A 17,719-nucleotide genomic window follows, 5' to 3' on the forward strand; every position below is an offset into this window, starting at 1 on the left:
AGTGGCGGAGCATCCCTGGGATCAATCCCCAGTACAGAGCCAGCTTCAACAACAGCAAGGCACTAAGCAACTCACTGAGAACTTGTCTCTAAATAAAATATAAAATAGGGTTGGGGATTTGGATCAGTGGCTGAATGCCCTTGAATTCAATCCCTGGTATTACCCGCCCAAAAGAAACAAAGAAAAGAAAAACTTTAATGCTTCAAAGCACAAATGGATTTGTTGCCTTTTCCCAAAATAAGTAACTAGCTAGGTTCTATCACTTTGCACAAGATGTACATTTCTCCAGTGTCTATAATTAAAATCTGTGGGGATGCTGGAATCCCAAAGCATTACAAAACACCAACTACTTTTTGTTTCTGTGACAGATGAGAAAGTCAAGATAATTTGTTATAATGATGTTAAATTCTTGGGAATTTTTACTATGGTCTTTGAGCTCCTGCTACAGATTAAACTAAACTCTATGTACCCTTAGTTTTCAGACAGTTGAAATTTTAAAACCACTAATCCAAATCTCTCTACTTGGAGGAACTGCTGTAAAACAATAAATGTATGGGAAAGTGGAGTTAAAAAAAAAAAAAGAAGGAGAAGAAGGGACTGCAGTGGTAGCTCTGTGGTAGAGTGTCTGCCTGGCATTCGTGCGGCTCGGGTTCAATCCTCAGCACCACATACAAACAAAGATGTTGTGTCCGCCGATAACTAAAAAATAAACATTAAAATTCTCTCTCTCCCCCTCTCTCTTAAAAAAAAAAAAAAGCATAAGCTGGGCATGGTAATACATGCCTGTAAACCCAGCGACTCAGGAGGCTAAAGCAGGAAGATCAAAAATTTAAAAAGAACCTCAGCAACTTAGTGAGACCCTGTCTCAAAAACTAAAAAGGGCTAGGGATATAGCTCAGTGGCTGAGCACCCCTGGGATCAATCCCCAGTTCACAAAAATAAGAATCAATACTGATTGATCAAAAAGAGAAGGGCGGGGTTGTGGCTCAGTGGTAGAACCTAGCATGTGTGAGGCACTGGGTTCAATCCTCAGCACCACATATAAATAAATGAATAAAATAAAGATCCATCAACATCTTAAAAAAAAAAAGTCTGAGAGGGGCTGGGTTGTGGCTCAGTGATAGAGGTGTGTGAGGCACTGGGTTTAACCCTCAGCACCACACTAAAAAAAAAAAAAAAAAAAGAATTTTGGATGCAGCTATTATATATAGCTTACAAAAGGAAGGATGCCAAATTACTAAGAATAAATCAGTGGGCCTCCACTCCCTAAGAAACCACACACGTCCATAGACTCATCCCTTTTCAGCAGACAAAACAGATATTAAAGTGATTCTGAGGTGGCCTGTTTGAACAAATTTTCATATTAGTATTTTTTCCACTGCAATTATAATTTTCCTCTGAAAATATTTCCATACCATGTTGAAGTCTATCAATACTGTTTCACACTTCAAGTTGTAGGAATGTTTGCTTTTCATTTTTATTAGTGCATTTAAATTATATAGAGTAAGAGATTTCATGATGGCATAATTGTATATGCATATAACATACTTTGATCATACTCTTAATTACCCCTTTTCCCATCCCCCACTACCCCTTCCTCTCTCTCTCTCCTGCTATTTTCATGTTGTCTTTTTTCCCCTGTCTTAAATTTCAGAGGGAAAGCATGTGGTACTTGTATAGGAATGTTCATCTATTCCACAATTTAATAGTTAGCTTACTATGGGATCTGGTACAATAAATGTATACTTTACACATTACATTGTGTTAAACCCAGCTAGGGCCAAGGATATTTCACCCTTTTCCATGTGAAACAAAGCATCTAAATGAAGAACATAAGGACTATTTTTTATAAAGTCTCATAATACAGCTATAAAGGCTTGTTTAATATATACTGACTTTAGAAATAAGGTAGTTCCATGTTTTAAAAAATTGCCAGGAAAACACAGAAAAATATTATCTATACTTCTATGAACCTAGTGTAATAAAATAAAGAAAAGATGATCAAGGCATTCAAAGGGGAGACAGACAGATAATGCAATATCAACCTTTCATTTTTTTTTTTTTTTTGATACTGCATATTGAACTCAGGGGTACTCTACCAGTGAATGACATCCCTAGTCTATAAAATTCATTTAAATTATACTGTTGAGGTCAGGCACAGTGATGCATGCCTGTAATCCCAGCAGCAGTGAGGCCAAGACAGGAGGATCATAGGTTCAAAGCCAGCCTCAGCAATGATGAGGCGCTAAGCAACTCAATGAGACCCCATCTCAAAATAAAATACAAAAGAGGGCTGAGGTTGTGGTTCAGTGGTTAAGTGCCCCTGAGTTCAATGCCTAGTAAACCCTCCCCCCAAATAAAATAAATAAATTGCACAGTTTAGTTGTTTTAGCCTAATTATGTAACAGTGGGCTGGGGTTATGGCTCAGCAGTAGAGCGCTCACCTAGCATGTGTGAGGCCCTAGGTTCCATCCTCAGCACCTCATGAAAATAAATAAATAAAAATAAAGGTATTTTTACAACTGCAACTAAAAAATAAATATTTTTTTAAAAATATGCAACAGTTACCCCAAGGTGTCTATTCGGGCCATACATTGTTTTAGGGCCAGAAAGCTGGAAGAGATCAACTAGAGAATCAATGTAGATTAAGAAGTAAGTCTAATAAGAGAGAGCATTAAATATGATAGAGCAGAGGTCCATAGAGAAGGCTCTCAGGCATTCTGGCATCTTAGATGCCTCTACACACTTGATCTAGTGTATTCTTGGTTTAGATTTTTTCTGAGGCTCCAGGTAAACCTTATCTCAATTCCCCAAAGAAATGATCTATTTTAATCTTTTTCTTATTTCTACTCTTGGTTTAGCCTCACTAGATCCATGGAGTGTAAGTACCTTTGCTGTAACCTCCAATGATAAAGTTAATATTACAAGACACAACAGTGCACAGTTATAATTCAAACTACTTGAGAGGCTAAAGCAGGAGGATCACAACCAATCTGGACAACTAAGTGAGACCCTGTCTTTTCATTAAGTGCTAGAATGCTTGCCTAGCATATATAAGGACCTGGATTTAATATTCACTATATAAAAAAAGTTATATTTATAAATTATATCTCAGTAAAGGTATATTTAAAAATAGACACCTAAAACAACATCAATATATTCACAAGTTTGAGGCCAGCCTGGGCAATTTAGCAAGACACTGCCTCAAAATGAACATAAAAAGGGCTGGGGATATAGCTCAGTGGTAGAGTACCCCTGGGTTAATGCCTAGTACCATCATAAACAAACAAAACAGCTAGCATGAACAACACCCTGGGTTCAATCCCTGGCAGCAGCTCCAATCATAAATCAATCATATTCCTCCTCTACTCATAGTTCAGTAACTCATTCAAATAAAAGCCGAAGGGCTAGGGTTGTGGCTTAGTGTTATGTGTGAGGCACTAGGTTCAATCCTCAGCACCACAGAAAAATAATATGTTCCTTTAGCTCACCAGACATACATTAACTTCAGGATCTTTATACTTTTCTGTTCTTTTGGCTTAAATATTCTTGCATGCTTTTATATCTATATTGCTTACTAACTTACCTATTTACTCACATTTCACCTTTTCAGTAAGGCCTTTCCTTCTAGTCTAGTTTAAAACTGCAAATCTCATAATCTTCTTTCCTACTTTATATTTCTTTATAGTACTTATCACCTTCTGATACATTTATTATCACTTATTTACTATCTTTGATGCCTATCTCCTCTTACTAAAGTATAAACTCTTGTTACGATAAAGATTTTTGTTCGATCTCTGGTATCCCCAGTGCTGAGACAGTGCCTGGCACAGCTGCTCAATAAATATTTGTTGAGGGTTAACAAGTTCAGGAGTACAGTGGGAGAGGAAGAATAACTTTTTGTTTTAAATACCAGGGATCAAACCCAGGGGCAATTAACCACTGAGCCATAGTGGTCTTCCTAAGTTGCTCAGGGCCTCGCTAATTTTCTGAGGATGATTTTGCATTTATGATCCTCCTCCCTCAGCTTCCAGAGCTCTGGGATCATAGGCATGCACCACAGTGCCTAGAAGGAAGAATAACTTTTAAGGTTCTATAACATAGTAAGGAGACTATGGTTGAAAACAATCGCTTGTATATTTCAAAATACCTAGTAGAAAGAATTTTATGTTCCCAACATACAGATATGTACAGTTACTATGTGCCAATTAAAAATAAAAATATATTTGCTCAGTGGTAGAGCTCTTACCAAGCATGAGTGAGACTCTGGGTTCAATTTTCAGCACTGCAAAAAAAATAAATCTTTAGGGGGATGGGATTGTGGCTTAGTGGTAGAGCACTTACCTGGCAAGTGTGAGGCGCTGGGTCTGATCCCACCTCAAAATAAAAAATAAAAAGGGTCAGGGTGGGGGGCGGGGGTGTAGCTCAGCAGTGCAATGCTCGTCTCAACATGTGAGACCCTGGTTCAATCCTCAGCACCACATAAAAATAAATAAGAGAAATAAAGGTATTGTGCCCAACTACAACTAAAAAATAAACATTAAAAAAAAAAAACCCAAAGGGCTGGGGGGCGTGGCTCAGTGGTCAAGTGCCCCTAAATTCAATCCCCGGTATCTACTCCCCCAAAAAGTAATATTTAAAAAAATAGAGCTAGGCAAAATGGTGCACAGCTGTTAAGTCCAGTGATGCAGGAAGCTAAGACAAGAGGATCACAAGTTCAAGGCTGGCCTCAACAGCTTAGTGAGACTTTGTCTCAAAATGAAAAGGGCTGGGGGCTAGAGTTGTAGCTCAGCAGTAGAGCCCTCGCCTCATATGTGTGAGACACTGGGTTCGATTCCTAGCACCACATATAAATAAGCAAATAAAATAAAGGTCCATCAACAACCTAAAAAAAATTTTTTTTAAATGAAAAGGGCTAGGGCTGGGGCTGTGACTCAGAGGAAAGGGCGCTCGCCTAGCTTGTGTGAGGCACTGCATCACATAAAAATATGTATCCACCTACAACTACAAAATGAATGTTTTAAAAAAATAAAATAAAAAGGGATGCAGAGTGCCCATGGATTCAACCACCAGTATCTCTCTCCCCCCTCTCTCTCTCACACACACACACATACAAAAGAAAGGAAGAAAAAAAAAAGGCAGTATTATACTTATCTCATAATTATGTATGACTGCTGTGGACTAAAATATTTTTAAATGTTTTAAATATTAAAAATAAATACTGTTGAAAGAACTAAAAGTAAACTAGCGATTTGTAAGCAAAATCCATCTTAGAACTCTTAAGTCAGAATTTGTATTTAGTCCATCTGTGTTATTCATTTGTATACATATATAATTAAAACATTGTTACACTCTACAAGACTAGCCCACCTATCCTGTGTTGCAGATAGGTGGGCAAGATTACAAAGAATGTAAACAACAAAAAAGGACAGGCTACATTTCAGAGGCCAAACTCCAAAAAATGGTCCCAGGCCCTCAGATTAGTGGAATATCATATATAAAAGAGCAGGCTGGTGGTATACCTCAGTGCTAGAGTACTTGCCCACCATTCCCAGGACCCTGGGTTCAATCTCCAGTATCCACCACTAAATAATAATAATAATAATATATACATATATACAAACAGCAGACTGAACTCTTCACTGATCAGTATACATTCAAATGTTTTGTCATAAAAACCTCTTAATTATTTCATCTAAATAAACCTCTTATTTAGAGAGGCTTTTATATAGAAGACTTTAAATGTGTTCAACTTGAACAACAACAACAAAATGATTGTCACAACAGCAAAAAAAAAGGGGGAAAAATATTTAAAAACCCTGATATTTGCTATGAAGAAATAATAAATATTTGAGAAGATAGATGTTTACCCTGATTTAAACATTACACAATATCTATGTATAGAAACATCATATTGTACTCCATCTATACATATAACTTTTATGTGCCAATTTAAAAATCAAAATAAATGGAGCTGAGGTTGTAGCTCAGTGGTAGAGCACTTGCCTAGCACCTGTCAGGCCCTGGGTTCAATCCTAGGCACCACATATAAATAAATAAAATAAAGGTATTGTGTCCACCTACAACTAAAAAAAATAAATAAATAAAATCTCAACATTCCAGTTATTCTATATGGCCTAAGCCTGAATAAATAAGCATATTATCAAAGGTTTTCTGCACTGTAGAAAATATTCTATGAATAGGAAAGGCTATGTATTATATTAACTAAAAGTGCACCCTCTACATCAAGAATGCCTGGGTTGGGGCTGGGGATGTGGCTCAAGCGGTAGCGTGCTCGCCTGGCATGCGTGCAGTCTGGGTTCGATCCTCAGCACCACATACCAACAAAGATGTTGTGTCTGCCAAGAACTAAGAAATAAATATTAAAATTTCTCTCTCTCTCTCTCTCTCTTTAAAAAAAAAAAAAGAATGCCTGGGTTGGGCTGGGGATATGGCTCAAGTGGTAGTGCGCTCGCCTGGCATGCTTGCGGCCTGGGTTCAATCCTCAGCACCATATACAAATAAAGATGTTGTGTCCGCCGAAAACTAAAAAAATAAATATTAAAAAATTCTCTCTCTCTCTCTTAAAAAAAAAAGAATGCCTGGGTTTATCTTGGCTTCACTATTTTTTTTTTTTTTTTTTTTTTTTTTTTTTTTTTTTTTTTTTTTTTTTTTTTTTTAAAGAGAGAATGAGAGAGAGAGGGGGACAGAGAGAGAGAGAGAATTTTAACATTTATTTATTTTTTCTTAGTTCTCGGCGGACACAACATCTTTGTTGGTATGTGGTGCTGCTGAGGATTGAACCCGGGCCGCACGCATGCTAGGCCAGCGCGCTACCGCTTGAGCCACATCCCCAGCCCAATTGGCTTCACTATTAATTAGCTCTGAAACCACAGGCAAGTTACTTAACCTCTCAGTGCCTCTATTTTGTCATCTGTAAAATGGGGATTATAATACCTACTTTAAAAATTGTGAGGACAATGTTTTTAAAATTTAATTCTGAAAGAATTAGTATGTGTAAAATGCTTAGGAACATTTGGCACATAGTAAGCACTTAACAAACATTAGCTATAAAATTATTACCAGCTTCATGATCCACTTAAAGTTCATGAGACTCAAACTGAGAGAACATTACCATGGATAAAAAATGTAACTGAGAGCTGGGGGTGGTGGCTTGGGCCTGTAATCCCAGAGGCTTAGGAGGCTGTGACAGGAGGATCTCCAGTTCAAAGTCAGCCTCAGCAATGGCAAGGTGCTAAGCAACTCAATGAGACCCTGTCGCTAATAAAATACAAAATAGGGTTGGGGATGTGGCTCAGTGGTTGAGTGCCTCCGAGTTCAATCCTTGGCACCAAAAAAAAAAAAGTAACTGCACTTTGTAGATCTCTGCAACAAATAAATCCTCTATGACTATGTTTGGCTCTTTTGTGAAAAACATAATAGACTGTATTTCAACTTGCTTCAAAGTAATGAAGAGGAGGGGGTAAAAGATATCCATGAAAATTAAAAATTAAAAACTGACATAGAGTTGATATGTACTGAAGTGGGGTGATGAAAAGAAAGGAAGTGTCGTTACCTCTTTATTTTTGTATATAAAATTTATATTAAAAATAGCTTAAAGGCTGGGTTGTGGCTCAGTGGTAGAGCCCTCACCTAGCACATGGGAGGCCCTGGGTTAGATCCTCAGCACCACATAAAAATAAATAAATACGGGCTGGGGATGTGGCTCAAGCGGTAGCGCGCTGGCCTGGCATGCGTGCAGCCCGGGTTCGATCCTCAGCACCACATACAAACAAAGATGTTGTGTCCGCCGAAAACTAAAATAAATAAATAAATAAATAAATAAATTCTCTCTCTCTCTCTCTCTCTCTCCCCCCCCTTAAAAAAATAAAAAATAAAATAAAATAAATACAATAAATGTATTGTGTCCAACTACAACTAAAAGATAAATATTTTAAAAGAAAAATACCTTAAGGGAAATCAACAGATCTTGTGTTCTACAACTAAGTAGCAATCACATTTCTACTATTTCCTGAAAAAAACTCATTAAACTCACACAGCTCTCCAAAACAGACCAAGTATTCAATAATTAGAAATAAGACAAAATACAGCAAATCATAAAGATACTTATTTTTAATTGAGAGTATTTTAATTGTTAAAAGATTTAGAGAAATAAACATTGTAGATGGAAACAAAATGTTGAGAAAAAGGGAAAAAAAAAAAAAAAGATGAAACAGGCGCTAAAAAGGATCAACTGCTGAATAAAATCCTGGGTTCTAGGATACACTCCAGAGTCCATAAATTACAAAAGGATTTATCAAACTGCAAAACCCAAACCAAGATCATTTGCTACTATACAAAACTATATTAATAAAATAGATTCCCTCTACTGAAAAAAGAAAGAAAGAAGACAAAATAGAGGTATCATAAACATAGTATTTTACATTTTTTTCTACTAGTTCTTCAGAGAACTTGCAAAATTCACTATCACTTTAGGGAATCTAGTCCAATATATCTTCTGCCAAACAAGAATGTAAATTCTACCACTGTACTCAAAACAAGGTTCTGTCATAATTTATTTTGAATATTCAGGATTTTTAAGACTATTTTTATATGAATTATCATAGTAAATAATTTCAATTTTTTTATGTCCTAGGTTGCATGCTAAAATACATGCATTATCTTCTTATACTTAGATAACAATCCTATGAAAGATCATTATTATCTCTACTTATTGATGAGAAATTAATGATCACAGTTTAAGTACCTCACATAGTATGTCACCCAAGATGAAGTGATTGAGTTAAGATCTGAACCTAGGTCTAATTCCAAAGTCTATGTTTTTCTACTTTTCCATACTGATTATCATTACACATTAAAAATGGGAAGAAGTCAGGCAAGACGGCACACACCTGTAAGCCCAGTGACTCAGAAGGTAAAGCAGTAGGATGGTCAATTCAAGGCCAGTACAGCAATATTAGAGAGGCCCCAAGCAACTAGAGAGACCCTGTCTCAAATTAGAAAAAAGGGCTGCTGATATAGTTCAGTGGTTAAGCACCCCTGGGTTCAATCCCCAGTACCAAAAATAAAATGAAAGAAAAGAAACAAGTGAATAAAAATGGGAAAGAAGAATGAAGTATAGAAATGATAATCAAGTCAAATTGCACATCACATCCATGTAAGAGCCACATCCTGAACCTGCTCATTTTTTTAAATAAAAAATAGGGCTAGGGATGTGGCGCAGTGGTAGAATACCCTTGAGTTCAATCCCCAATACCAAAAAAAAAAAAAAAAAAAAACTAAAAACAATTCTGTTCCTCAAGTATCTGATTATTTCACACCACTGTTGATAAATATTTAATGATTGCTTTACTAAATGCCACATTCTGTTCTAGTTGCTTGGAGATACAGCAATAAAACACAGGTTGTCATCTGACAAAGGAAAATAGACAATAAACATGTAATAAGTGATTTCATATACTGAAAATAAGATGACATAATAGCAACTGAAGGTGAACAAGACCTTTCTGAGGAGGTAATATCTGAGGTTACATATAAATGAAGAGAAGGTAGGATCAGAAAAGAACTAAGAAGCAAGCAGAGCAGTTAAGTGTAGGGTCTTATGCTGTAGAACACAGTAAAAGAAGTTTAGAACTTAACTCTGCTGCAATGGGGTATCAAGGGAGGGTTTTAAAGCAGAGAAAAGATTTAAAAATAAGCATCTGCTTATACTACTGAAAGATAACTTTTTTAAATGAGATCATGAGGACTAGGGATATAGTGAAGTGGTAGAGTGCTTGCCTAACATGCGAAAGTTAAACCCTTGGTTTAATCTCCAGTACCAAAAAAAGAAAAAAAAGAAAGAAAGAAAGAGAGACAATAAACACTACAGCCAAGCAAAATTTTAAGATGTTTGAAGAAAACTGATTAATCTGTATCTTCAGAGAGCACACTTGCTTTCAGTAAATTATTTCCTTTATAATTTATTTTTCTTTTTGGTGAATAAAAATCTCTTATGACACATTATTAAATGAATGATAAAATGAAAAGAACTCTGAGGACTGGGGATGTTGCTCAATAGTAGAGCACTTGAACAGCATGCTGGAGGCCCTAGGTTACATCTCCAGCACCACAAAAATTAAGTAAATAAAATAATATCTCTGGAAGCCAGGTATGGTGGCGCATGCCTGTAATCCCAGCGGCTTGGGAGGCTGAGACAGGAGGACTGTGAATTCAAAGCCAGCCTCAGCAAAGGCAAGGTAGGGAGGTGCTAAGCAATTTAGTGAGACCCTGTCTCTAAATAAAATACAAAATACAGCTGAAGATGTGGTACCTGTCCTCCCAAACACACACACACAAAATCTCTGGAATAGCATTTACTTAAATTACATAGAGATCTGAATTACTAAATCGTGGATGTCAGGAGAGAAAAAAAAAAAAAGCAAAAGTGGCATCAGGAAAATGGACAGAAAGATTAGAATTTTGAAATACCTACTTCACAATTTTGTCTAAAGTAGACTTAACAACCAAATTCAAACTAATGTAAGTATAACTGTAAAGAAATATAAAATTAAGAGGCCAGGGACATGGCTCAGTGGCAGAGCACTTGCCTAGCTTGGTGAAGCACTGGGTTCGATTCCAGGCATCACATAAAAACAAATAAAGGTATTGTGTCCATCTACAACTAAAAAAAAAGAAAAGAAAGAAAAAGATTTTTAAAAAGAAATATAAAATTAAATGAAAATGTGGTCCAATACACAAACTATTTTCATTGGACCCTTCACCACTCATTTAAATCTCAAAGTTTTTATTTAAGGGTTGGGGATATAGCTCAGTTGGTACAGTGCTTGCCTCTTATGCATAAGGCCCCAGCACCAAAAAAAAAAAAAAAGGCTTTATTTATAACCAAGTTGTAAGAACAAAATGATTATGAATTACCCCTACCCATTTTAGAAAGTTAAATTCCATTCCCCTAGGAAAATCATACCAGGTTTTATAAAGTCAAAAGCTTTTATAGTTGAAGAACTACACAAACTACACAGAACTAACTTCAGCTGAATTATTTCCTTCTTAGAGCAATCATTTTTTCACTCTTAAGATATCAACAGAGGAAATAAGCTCAGACATAGTACATGTTATCAACAATAGCACAGGCAGAAAAATTCTGGCTCCAGTGTATCACATTATTACTGACTGGGAAAAAACATCTGGTAATTGTCATTTATAATCCCACAAGGTAAGGACAGGGACCACCTTATTCTTGCAAAAGATGTAATCATAAGAATTAAAGCAGTAGAACTCAACAGCAGGAAATATAAAATGCTTGCATAATTTAGTAAAAACCTTGTAAGACAGAGTGGAGAACTGGTTCTCGTGCTCATATTAGCAATGTTTGCTCCCTGTGGTGTACCAAGTACATTAAACATTATTTTACAAAGTTAATGGTGGAGCCAGTTCCCAACTACAACATTTTACAGAGTAACCATTAGCAACCTGACATTTCTGAGTGTTAATGTTCTCTTTTTGTAAACCATGGTTGAAAAATCTAGTTCTCAGCTGAGCCCAGTGGCATGGTCCTAAAATCACAGGTACTAGAGAGGCTGAGGCAGGAGGATGGCAAGCTCCAGGCCAGCCTGGACAATTTGGCAAGAACCTGGATTAAAATAAAAAATAAAGAGGGCTGGGAAAGAAGCTCAAAGATAGAGCACCCCTGTGTTCAATCTTATTACTCAAATAAACAAACACCACTTCTCAGTACATTATAAAGTATATTATATGGAATAATGAAATGTCTGGCCCATACTAGACACATGATAAGTCTTTGATAATGACTGCTAGCATATTTGATATTCTAGGTTATAATTTTACATTCCAGCAAGAAGGTTTGATCTGCTATTGGCAAAGAGATTAACTAATCCTGTCTTTCTCTACTAACTAAATTTTTAGTATTATTATTCAAAAAACCATAAGAAATATTTCCAACAATAAGTTCCAACACAAATGGTTTGAAGCTTTGGACCTATAATTTTGCAAGCTTTATCCAAGGTAAAGACAAATCAAAACACTGCAGGGGCAATGGCAGAAGTAGGATAAGAAGTAAGAATAACTGAATGACCAGTCTCACTGGTAACATGCTAGAGAGAGAAAGCAAACTAAAATCCAAACAGATGTATGTGAAGTTTGGGTTAACCCTCTATTCTCAGCAGGAAGCAAGTGACTTCTCCACATTTTCTCCTAAAGAATTTGAAATCTTTTGGAAAAGTCCATGCTGAATGGACCTCTTTTCTGTAGTACATCACCAAAGTGGGGAGAAACACACACGTACCAAGGCAAAAAAGCAATAACTAAGGGGAAAAAAAAAGTATCATATGCTTAAAAAAGCACGTTTCCCGTTTTGATTACCTAGGAAAACAAATTCAATTCTGTAAAAAAAAAAAAAAAAAAAGAAAATTCTATACTTCAGGTATCTTAAAAAGTAGCCAAATATGTCTTCCACGATAAGGTCTTAATGATGACACTAACTATCCCAATTGTTTCTGGTCCGTATCAAGAAGTCTTTATTTTATTGCAGCAAACACAGGTAAAAGGAGAGCAGGTGGTCGGTCGCCCGAGACCCACGCAGAGCTCATGCTGTTTCCTGTAACACCTATCCAGGTAAGTCCTCCTTCAGAACACATCACAAGTTTTAGGGACACCCAGATAAGGCCATCCTCACTACATTTCACAAGTTCCAGCTCAGCAGAAAACACGAAACGGTCTAGCACGTCTGGCTGAGTGAGTGGACTTCCCACGCTGAAACATCCCTGGTCCACACCAGGAGAACCGGAGACGACTCACAGCAAGGCCTACAGGAAATAAACGGACGCGACAATCTCCGTGGGGCTCCGGGGAACCCTCAGCCCACTCGCAAGCTCCGTCTGAGCTGAAAGGGGACCGTCTGTAAGGCTCTGGGCCCAACGGCCCAAGGTCACACCACGTCAGAGGCAAGAAAATATCCAAGAAATGGACCTCCCGCGGTTCGGGGCAGCCCGGCCCGGGCCGGGGAGGTCGGTCCCAGCTTCCCGGCGAACCAGCCCGAGCGAACGCAGCGGCTCCGCGGGGAAGCCCCGAGCGTTGCGGGCCGTCCTTCCTTCCACCTCCCAGCCTCCCGTCCCGGGCGCCCCACAACTCACATCTCCGGAGCCACTTCATCCAATGGTAGACGATAGTGCTGTGGTGTTTCTTGTTCTCTATACACCAAGACGACAAGCCTTGAATGGATTCCATGGTGTTGGTCACCGACTGGAATTTTCGATCCAACGAGGACTCCAGAGCCCCTGCCGAGGAGGCTGACGAGGAGGAGGCCTTACTGCTGCCTCCGCCGCCGCCGGCCGCCATCTTCCCGGTTTGCACAAGCGCTGCTGCTCCTCTGGCGGCGGCGGCGGCGGCGGCGGCGGGAGCGGGCAAAACAATCACTGCGAGTGCGTGGAAGCCGTAGACGGGGAGGGAGGCCAGAAGGTGGGGGAGTGCACGCGCTAGGCTCTCCTGGAGGGACGGAGGGGAGGGCTCGCTGCCCGGCACGCTGGCGGCTCCTACGCGCTGCAAGGTGGGGCTGCGGGCTCCAAGGTTTATCGATATTTGTTCAGGGGTCGTGTTTAAACCAGTCAGTAGTCAGGAGAGAAATACGACGAAAACAGAAGCCTTTCAAAACGCCTGGCGCCGAAACTAATGGTTTTCTACTCTTCGGCTCTCAACGCTAAGGCCCTTACTCACCCCTATCACCACACTCCTGTGAGCCAGGGCGGGCGTTAATATCTTAAATTTAATATTCCCCGACTGTCCCTTCAGTTGCAGAAATCTTTCTCTCTCCTTAGATTCTCTTGCACAGAAAAGGCCCAAGGCTACCTAGTCAGGATTTTTTTTTGCAACGCAATAGCAGCAAAGGGACAGCAACAGCATCGCGCACGCGCGGCCTGGCCCCGCCCCCCCGCTTCCTCCTCAACCTTGAAAGCTGAGGGAGGCGTGATGGCGGGGCAATCTGACCAATCAAGGGAAGAGTTCGAGAAGCGCGCGCAGGAGTCCGCAAACCCTTAGGGCCAAGGAAGCGCTTCGATTATTTGTGCGCCTGCGCAGCAGATCTGCGCGCAGCGGACTGAAAGTAAAAACCCAGAGGGAAGGATGAAGGAGCTGATCAATCTAAGGAGAGGTTAGAGGGCGGGGCCCAACGCCCCGCTCCGCCTTTCGCTTCCTCGCGGGATCGCTCTCTTGTCGCTGTTTCGCTCACACAACAGGGCCAGGAAATTCCCACTGCTCCGAGTTCACTGTTACTTCTTGGCGTCTCCAGCTGCTGCCATCGCTAACGGGGCACCGACGCGTGACAAAATGGCTGGCAGCCATCTTGCAGCGCCGCAGAAAATGCGCATGTGCCAGGTCCAACGAGCCATTCACTACGCAGGCTCCTAGAACAGTCCATTACACGCTCCCCTGGACGATACCATTCCAGTCAGTCGGCTGCATAATCCAGTTGGATTGTAGGAAGAGGAAATAATTGAGGAAATGAAACAAAAAATTTTCCCTGTTAAACATTTGGAGCGAGGAAAGAATGATTGGCAATATATGACTTCATTTTGGCCACTTACGATCTCAGTTGCTTACTTACTACATTATAGTTTTACAAGAGCCTTAAAAATCGGTTGATGAGCACAGCCAAAAACCAACCATTCCATTATATCGGCTTATGTAGATCTTCTGGGCAGATTTGCAGGTTCATGTGTTCCAACTGTACAGTGCAATTTTAAGTATTTTATGGCTCCACAATATGGTTCCTGAGGCGTGGAGTCTTCTTTTGTCAAGTTCACGTCTAGCATTAATTCAACAAAAAGTTGTTGAATGTTGGAATGCTGTTTGAGATTTGTGGGAGTAACAGTAAAACAGACAAAAAACGTTTGGTGCTTAGTGGCAGGAGACCTTAAACAAGCATATTTCAGTGCGTAGTGAGTTCTATAAAGAAATAGAAAAAAAAATAGAAAGCAGAAGGTGTAGAGAGTGTGTGACAGAGAAAGAAAGTGAATGTGAAGGGAAGTGGTATGGTGAACCAGCAAGGGTTCTGAAAGAAAATGACATCTGATGTGGACCCTGAGAAAAAAGATGAGCAAGCAGATATAAGAGGGGACAGGATAGTAGAAGGAACACCAACTGCAAAGACCTTGACACAGGAAATGTCTTAAGAACAAGGAAGCCAGTTTGGAAGAGAATAAGAGAAGGGGACATGTGGTAAAAGATGAGTTAAGTCGCAGAGGGGAAAATTTCCTAGTAGGGCTTTGAAGGCCACTGTTAAGGACTTTACCAGAGGACAAAATTTCAACAAGTTTGAAAAATAACTATGCACAATGCCACATGCTTGTGGGAGGGCTGTGGTAGAAAAATCACAAACTGGAGGCCTATCTCAGCAACTTAGCAAGGCCCTAAGCAATTTAGTGAGACCTTGTATAAAAATTAAAATCAAGAAGGACTGGGGATGTAGCTCAGTGTGTACAACACTGCTGAGTTCAATCCACAGTTAAAAAAAAAAAAAAAAAGACTAACTGGCTTTATGGTTAAAACCAGGCAATATTTCATTCCATAAAATATATGAGTGTTCTAATGAGCTGAATGGAAAAGTCTGACATTATTAATCAGAAAGGGCTGAGGAAGGCAGAAATAGAAGAAAAAACATTGTTCAATTCAAATCCTTGTAAAAGTTAAAGCAAGATGCTTTCCTTTTCATGCTAGCTATGAATGACCTATTTGGAAATTTGGCTATTATCCTGATTTCTTGAAAGGTTAAATAACAGTTTCATTTGGTGACATGGATCTTTTTAGCATGAGTAACTTTAGTTTCGTTTGTTTTGTTGGGCTTAGTGCAAACCAGTGGCCTCCTATAAATTTTATTTAACAATTCTGAAATAGGAAGCTCTTTTAGTGAGAGAAGTTTTAAGCAAAGAAGTTACGTGGTGACTATCCTGTCATGTTTTGTTTGGGTTTTTTGGTTCTGTTTTGTGGTAAGGGGGACTGAACACCAGTGAGCTATATTGTTTTGAGATAGGGTCTTACTAATAGCCCAGTGCTGTCCTCAACTTGTTATCCTCTGCCTCTGGAGTACTACAAATACAGGCATGTGCCACTATGTCAGGCTCATGTGATGCTTTTGCTACTAGGATTAAACCCTCATGCTTTTTCACTGAGCCACATCCCCAGCCCCCACACACACACTTCCTAAACTGCTTAGCCTTCACTTAATTGTGGAGGCTGGCCTTGAACTTGGGATCCTCCTGCCTCAGTGTACCAAGTCACTAGAATTATAGGCATGCACCACCACATTGCGGGCTAGGGTTGTGGCTCAGAGGAAGTTCACTCACCTAGAATGTGTGAGGCACAGGGTTTGATCCTCAGCACCACATAAAAATAAAATAAAGGTATTGTGTCCAACTACAACTAAAAATTATATATATTTTTTAAAAGATCACACTAGGGGCTGGGGTTGTGGCTCAGTGGCAGAGTGCTTACCTAGCATGTGTGAGGCACTGGGTTTGACTCTCAGCACCACATATAAATAAATAAAGGCTCATCAACAACTAATAAAATATAAAAATAATAATAAATGAACAGAATTAATTGTCTTTACAACTAAAAATATTTAAACAAGTAAATAAATAAAAAGATTGCATTGGCTGCTAGGTTGAAAACAGACTTTAGAGCTACTAATTGGGAAACTGTTTGAGTAATCCAAATAAGAATTGGGCCAGAGGGATAATGAAATAAGTAATGACAAGTGACATCAAAGTCTGATGCTGGGCACAGTGGCACACTCCTATAATCTCCAGCAGCTAGGGAGGCTGAGATGGGGGAATCATGGGTTCAAAGCCAACTCAGTGTTGAGAGCCACAGCTGAGGATGGTGCCTAGCATTTTGCCAGAAGGAGTGGTTGAGAGGTGACACCAGTGAGCCATTAAGATGATGATAATTGGGCTGGGGATGTGGCTCAAGCGGTAACGCGCTCGACTAGCGTGCATGTGGCCTGGGTTCCATCCTCAGCACCACATACAAATGAAGATGTTGTGTCTGCCGAGAACTAAGAAAAAATAAATAAATGTTAAAAATTCTCTCTCTCTCTCTCTCTCTCTCTCTGTCCCCCTCTCTCTCTCATTTTCTCTTTAAAAAAAAATGATGATAATTAAGTTAAGCTGTGTATAATTGCTGTGACTGGATGAAGCCGGATTGAAACAGGCTGTGTATTCAGTTGTATATAGACCCCTGCTGTCCTGCAATAGGGCGGCTCCTGTTGCCTCTGGTGCTACTTTGGAGTTCCCCTTGAGTTCTCAGTGGAGGGTGAGAGAGTTCCCGGGGAGTGTTCGTGGAGCGCTGGTGGAGTTCGGGCAACAAAGGAGTTCCTGTTTGAACCTACAAGTGGCTCCTGACCTCTCGATTTGGTGCCCAGCCAGACTGCGGCATTTGGTGACTCTGGCTGTGGCTCTCAACAACTCAGTGAGACCCTGTCTCTAAATAAAATACAGAATAGGGCTGAGGATGTGGCTCAGTAGTCGAATGCTCTTGAGTTCAATCCCTGGTATAAAAAAAAAAAAAAATCTGGATATACTTTGAAGTAGAGCTCAAAGGATTATTCACGGACTTATGTTGGGAATGAGAAAAACAAATGAATCAAAAGTAGCACCAATGGTTTGGTGTTTTTTTGCTTATTTTG

At 39.4% G+C, this 17,719-nt stretch overlaps 1 protein-coding gene across 5 annotated transcripts in view; it reads right to left on the bottom strand.

The window, feature by feature from the left end:
- The window catches only part of Rprd2 (regulation of nuclear pre-mRNA domain containing 2), an 81,152-nt gene extending 66,752 nt beyond the window's left edge, over window positions 1–14,400 (bottom strand). For 4 of the 5 annotated variants that reach the window (XM_021730414.2, XM_005331160.3, XM_040287516.2 and 1 more), the window contains exon 1: window positions 13,173–14,400. In XM_021730414.2, coding sequence (XP_021586089.2) covers window positions 13,173–13,377 — 205 coding nt within the window. In that variant the 5' untranslated portion in view covers window positions 13,378–14,400. The remainder of the gene's footprint in view (window positions 1–13,172) is intronic. The other variant, XM_040287514.2, reaches the window with a different exon arrangement.
- Between the last annotated feature and the right edge of the window lie 3,319 nt (window positions 14,401–17,719).

Source organism: Ictidomys tridecemlineatus, chromosome 11 (assembly GCF_052094955.1).
Source record: "Ictidomys tridecemlineatus isolate mIctTri1 chromosome 11, mIctTri1.hap1, whole genome shotgun sequence".
Lineage (NCBI taxonomy): Eukaryota > Metazoa > Chordata > Mammalia > Rodentia > Sciuridae > Ictidomys > Ictidomys tridecemlineatus.